At 42.0% G+C, this 6,399-nt stretch overlaps 1 protein-coding gene across 1 annotated transcript; it reads right to left on the bottom strand.

Annotated features, from left to right (window-relative positions):
* Positions 1-2,060: 2,060 nt before the first annotated feature.
* Positions 2,061-3,296, bottom strand: LOC141141233 (general transcription factor II-I repeat domain-containing protein 2-like). The gene has a single exon (XM_073628918.1). The coding sequence runs from the start codon at positions 3,294-3,296 to the stop codon at positions 2,061-2,063; it is 1,236 nt and encodes a 411-aa protein (XP_073485019.1).
* Between the last annotated feature and the right edge of the window lie 3,103 nt (positions 3,297-6,399).

Here is a 6,399-nt window from a genome sequence, read left to right as displayed (position 1 = left end):
ACTTTCAATTTATTTTAGTTCTTATAAGAGGAAACAAAATGGGCTCTTGATTACGCATTGATACCATACACAGCCGAAACACAACAAGTGCATCATGGGTGCCCTAAGGGATGGGCAGTCAGATTACTTACAGTTGTTTCATTGCCAAGGTTAAGGTTCAAAAACATTTTTATTTGTACAGACTGGATCTTTTTTCCATTACAGTTTTCACAATCCAGATAGCTCAGCTTTCCAGTCTATCATTTTAGTGAGAAAATGCCTTTTGCTTGCAATAAGGCATAAGAGTGGACAATGTTTTCAGTAGATAGAAAACTTGACTATTTAAAACTTATAGCAACTCCTTTCATGCAAATAAAAACGGAAAGTTGCAATGCAAATGTACAGCAGGATGCTGTAATATGGAAACTTTGATATGGAACAGGAAAGCTGATGGGTGGCATGTCCCCTTGTGCTTATCCTGACTCACTATTATATTAAACATGATGATAAGGTGCAGTGATATAGAGATTTAATAGCTCCTAATCAGTATTTTGTCTTATGTTTTGTCTAGTGCTTATGCGAAGCACTGTGGGTTTACTAAAGAAAGCAAAGATGAAACAGCTCTTTCAGACTCTTTAAAATGGAGTAATCAAGTGAGAGAATGAGGGATTACTGCTGTGACTTCATCGTTCAGTCTGTATACGTTTTACCTTAAGCTATTGAGCACCCTAAACAACAAGTCATTTTTAGCAGAAGGTAAAAACTTGTAAGCATAACTAAACATGTAAGCCCCTAAGAAATTATTATTTTTAAAGCTATACCTGATGAACATGAGACACTATCTGGTAATTGTGAATCACAGTTCCTATGTACCCCGTACCTTTGCTGTCCCTAAGGAAACTTGAATTCTTTTCTGGCAACTTCTAGGTTTTCAATTTAGGCTGTATTTGACAATGTAACGTGGTTGTTTCGGTGAAAACACTGACTTTTATTACATTTAAAAATGGTATAAGGGTATGGCTGTTATCAACATTCTGTAAAGTAAAAAGTTGCATATGATTACTACAGGTACGCTGGTGGCATTGGAAGCACAGGGGAGTGGTTAAGCTCTCCTGGTGCCCCTCTCCTTCCTTCCTGGAGGCCCATCTAGTATATCATTTATTTTTTTATTTTTCATACTTATTTTTTCTGGGTGTCTTTAGTCCTGTCACATGACCTGAAGATCTTTGTTATGAAGGCCATGTGAAATGTGGCATTGGGACAAATATCTACATGCTGACACAAACTGTAGGTCAGGGGTGTCCAAACTTTTTTCAAAGAGGGCCAGATTATATGAAGTGAACACATGCATGAGGGCCGACCATTTTGCCTGACTTTTTTTGAATCATTAAAATTAAATGCAAATGACATTTTTATGCAAAATTTATTGCAAACGGCATACTTTTAATTTTGTCACATGGATGACAAATCTAAACAGGTGTTAAATCACTCTGCCTTTCATATCTGAAGGCCGGATGAAAAAAAAAATCCAGGAAGCTGAAATATATGTCAGGAAAATTGTAAAATACATTACATATTATAATAAAGGCTGTCTGTCAACTTTTAAGTTAAAAAAATATAACAGGAACATAACACCAAGTATACATCTTGTGTCCAAATATATTCAGAACTGATTTAGACCAACTGACATTAACTGAGATTTTATAATACATTCATCTCAATTGAAAAAGAAAACTTGTCTGCACTAATGTGAAGGGTGAAACTGAGATCTGGACTGCAGCACATAGGCTAGGTCTGGGTCAAAGGCAGTGGTTTTGATGCGCAAAATGTCCCGCAGGTGAGAGTCACTTAGTCTTGTCCTCACGCAGTTCTTGTTAAAGTTCATAGCAGAGAATGTCTTCTCACACATATATCTTGAGCCAAATAAGCTCAGCATTTTCTTAGCCAATGTTCGAATCTGTTGAAACCGGCTCTTATCCAGTTGGCGGAAAAAGTTCACAAGAGAGAGCTGTTGGTGACGACTGAGTAACTCGCTGTCACAATGCAGCTCAATGAGCTCGAGCTGCAGCTGATCTGGAGCATCATCGAAAGGAGAATGGAGAGGAGAAAAGGCTGATTTCATTTTCAATAGCTGCAAAATCCTGAAAGTGCAGTTTAAACTCCCCAGCCAGAGATGTGATGTCTGCTGCATATCTGCTCATTTGTGCACTGATATTGTCCTGTGGAAAACTGTTCATTATTTCCTGCAATGCTGAAAAGTGTATGAGATTGGGCTGTGTTTGTGATAACTGCCTTATGAAAAGTTGCAGCTTTGTTCCAAAGGCTTTGAGGTGTGAATAAAGCTGGTTCACCGCTGCATCTTTCCCCTGAAGACTTGTGTTCAGTATATTCAGATGCTTTGTTATGTCAACTAGAAATCCCAAATCAGCCAGCCAACTCAGATCAGATAGTTCTCGCATTGGTTGTCCCTTTGTTTCTAAGAATTCTCCAATTTCCTTTTTGAGAGAGTAGAAACGCTGCAGTGCAGACCCCCGACTGAGCCATCTTACATCGTTGTGATATAAAACATATTCGTATTCAGCCTGGATGTCCAGTAGAAACTGTTTAAACTGGCGGTGGCACAGGGCTTTAGAGCGAATAAAATTAATGGTCTTTACCACCGGTTTCATAACATGGTCATATTTGAGATGTTTAGCACAGAGAACTTGTTGATGAATGATACAATGGAGTTTAATAGCTTTGCCTCCTTCTTTGATCACCTTGTTACAGATTAGGGTTGCTAATCCACTTCGTTCTCCAGCCATGGCAGGTGCCCTATCAGTAATAATCCCAGTAAGTTTGTTCCAAGGCAGTTTCATGTCATCTATGGCGGAACTAACAGAAACAAATAAATCTTTTCCTACTGTTTGGTCCGTAAGGCTCTGGAGGTCAAGTAGCTCTTCAGTCACATTCATTTCATCGTCCACCCCTCTCATAAAAATCAGCAACTGAGCCGTGTCAGATAGGTCCCTGCTTTCATCACAGGCTACTGAAAAGAAGTCAAAATCCACTCCTTTGGATGTCAACTGTCTCTTAATATCTGATGAAATCTCTTCAACTCTCCGTGCTACAGTGTTACGAGCCAGGCAAATGTTGGCAAACTCTTGCTTCTTCTCGGGACAGATATTCTCAACCATTTTCATAACACATTCTTTGATAAAGTCACCCTCAGAAAAAGATTTGCAATTTTTAGCAATTAACATTGCAACCTCATAGCTTGCCTTTGTAGCATTTTCATTTGACTCACGGGCTCTTGTGAAAAATTGCTGTTGCGACATTAAAACAGCTTCAAGTTGCTTCAACTTTTCACTGCAGTCGTGCCCTGTTAGCTTGTCATATGTGCTATGTCACGACTGGTAGTGTCTCTTGACATTAAATTCTTTATAAACAGCCACAGTCTCTTGGCATGTCAGACAAACACAGTGATTCCGTATTTCAGTGAAGAAATATTCCACTTTCCACCTGTCCTGGAAGCGGCGGCCCTCACTGTCAACTTTCCTTCTCTTGTTTACAGTCGCCATTTTAGAAATTGACCAGAAGGGAAAGGGATCATGTGAGCGCAGTGTCAGAGGTTTTGGTCTAAGCGTGTTTGTCCGATACACTAATACACTGCCCAACAAGAATTCTCCTACCTTTGTAGCTCTGTGTGGTGAAGATGAGCTGTTATTTGGATATATATATCTCCTCTTTGGCCCCCAAACAAATCCCAGAGGATGGGCTCAGTTTTGTACAAATGATTTATTTTCTCTCCTGAGAAATCTGGCCTTTATCACTTCTGTGGCCCCCAAGCTCTGATCAGGGCAAGGATGAGCTCTTTTTTTTAATATATTCTTTCTGGCCCCCCACTTGTAATCTGCCCCCAGGCTCAGATCAGAGCAAGGATGAGCTATTTTTTTTTTTATATTTTTTCTGGCCCCCACTTCTAATCTGCCTCCAGGCTCAGATCAGGGCAAGGATGAGTTGTTTTTCGAAATAGATATATAATAATAATTTAACCCTTTCATGACTAAGCCTATTTTTGAAATTTGGTGTTTACAAGTTAAAATCCGTATTTTTTGCTAGAAAATTACTTAGAACCCCCAAACATTATATATATTTTTTTAGAAGAGAATCTAGAGAATAAAATGGCGATTGTTGCAATATTTTTTTATCACACGGTATTTGTGCAGCGGTGTTTTAAACGCAAATTTTTGGAAAAGTGACACTTTCATGAATTTTAAAAAATCCAAACAGTAAAGTTACCCCAATTTTTTTGTATAATGTGAAAGATTATGTTACGCCGAGTAAATAGATACCAAACATGTCACCCTTTATAATTGCACGCACTCGTGGAATGGCGACGAACTACGGTACCTATGAATTTCCATAGGCGACGCTTTAAAAATTTTTTACGGTTACCAGGTTTGAGCTACAGAGGAGGTCTAGGGCTAGAATTATTGCTGACGATCGCGGCGATACCTCACATGTGTGGTTTGAACACCGTTTACATATGCGGGCGCGACTTCCGTATGCGTTTTCTTCGCTGCGCGAGCTCGCGGGGACAGGGGCACTTTAAAATTTTTTTTTTTTTATTTATTTATTTTATTTATTTTTGTACTTTTATAAATTGTGTTTAAAAATTTTTTTTTTTTTTTTTTTTACTTTTATTGCTGTCACAAGCAATGTAAACATCCCTTGTGACAGTAATAGGTGGTGACAGGTACTCTTTATGGAGGGATGGGGGGTCTAAAAGACCCCCCATCCCTCCTTTACACTTCAAAGTATTCAGATCGCCGAAAACGGCAATTCTGAATACTGTGTACTTTTTTAAATTCGGCGCCATTGGCAGCCGAGTAAACGGGAAGTGACGTCATGACGTCGCTTCCGCGTTTACAATTAGAAGGCTGGAACGAAGCCGCTCACAGCTTCATTCCAGCCCGCCCCCAGCCGCCGAAGATTCCCGATTGGACACCGGGCCTCCCGATCGCACGGGAGGCCCGGTAACAGCGGCGGGAGGCGGCGGGAGGGGGGGATGTCCCCTCCCGCTCCTCCGGTATAACAGCCGAGCGGCTTTTAGCCGCATCGGTTGTTATACTCAGGTAGCCGATCGCCCGCTGAAAACAACGGTACCGGGATGATGCCTGCAGCTGCGGGCATTATCCCGGTATAACCCCGGAAAGCCGAGTACGCATATGTGCGTACGGTCGGCGGGAAGGGGATAATCTCTCTGCGTGTTATATTATATTTGTCCCCGAGCGCTGCTCCCTTCAGGGATCATGCACAAGCCCGCTGGGACGCTGACAGCACGCGGCGCCGCGGCCTATCACCGCCGCCAATCACAGGCACTGAGAGCTCTGCAGCTGCCGCAGGGAAATGACTCAGTGTCTGCTATTGGCGCCGCGTGCTGTCAGCTTCCCGGAGGGTTTTGGAACACGCCCCTGCTTGTCAGTGAGAGGCGCTTGGGGATTACGGAACATAGATTGGTGTATATATATACACAGAGACATTACAGAGTGCGGAGCAAGGGTGGTAAAAGCTGGAGGCATGTGGGGGTCTTATAAAACCGGACCGCGGGCCGAACTTTGGACATGCCTGCTGTAGGTCAAATAAAACCAAAGAATTTCTAAGCTCAGCTTACCAACCAGCCTGCGACCAACCGAATGAACCTGTCTAACAGTATGCATTAAAAACAGGGGTTTAGTTGCACACATTTGCAAATACATGCATAAGCTGCAGGCCACGGCAAGGCACCCTGCATCCTGCAGACCCTAACTCTAACTTTGAAGTGTCTCCACAGTATTCCTGCGCCTTTAAGGAGGGTTGGGCTCCCTCTAGTCATCTGCCCTTCATCTATCCATTAAAATACATGTGCTCCCACTGTGGAGACTCTTCAAAGTTAGAGTTAGGGTCTGCAGGATACAGGGTGTCTTGCCGTGGCCTGCAGTTTATGCATGTATTTGCAAATGTGTGCAACTAAACCCCTGTTTTTAACGCATACTGTTAGACAGGTTAATTCGGTTGGTCGCAGGCTGGTTGGTAATTTGAGCTTGAAAATTCTTTGGTTTTATTTGACATGAGTTTGCCCTTCCAGTGCTCCTTGCTGTGAAGACCAGTTATAGGTGGGGGCAGTGACCTTTTTTTGTATTGTTGACACAAACTGTAGCTGCTCATATGCATGTGTAGGTGCACAAACGGGTGTGTGAGAATGTGCATGGCATGTCTGTCACTATTTCTGGATATTTAAAATGATCAGCTGCACATGGCCACTACTATCCTGTCTACTGTGTTCATGTGATACCTGTGATATGTGACTCTGTTTCTGACTACCTGTTACTGACCCATTTTACCTTGACTTGCTCCTGTAATCCATCTGTACCAACTCTTGCTTGTACTTGGACTATT

Source organism: Aquarana catesbeiana, linkage group LG04 (assembly GCF_042186555.1).
Source record: "Aquarana catesbeiana isolate 2022-GZ linkage group LG04, ASM4218655v1, whole genome shotgun sequence".
NCBI lineage: Eukaryota > Metazoa > Chordata > Amphibia > Anura > Ranidae > Aquarana > Aquarana catesbeiana.
The sequence above is the reverse complement of the archived record's forward strand: the minus strand, read 5'-3'. Positions and strand labels throughout refer to the sequence as shown.

Excerpts from the sequence above, each read along its gene's own strand:
- LOC141141233 (XM_073628918.1), bottom strand. The coding sequence starts at position 3,296 with ATGTCGCAACAGCAATTTTTCACAAGAGCCCGTGAGTCAAATGAAAAT.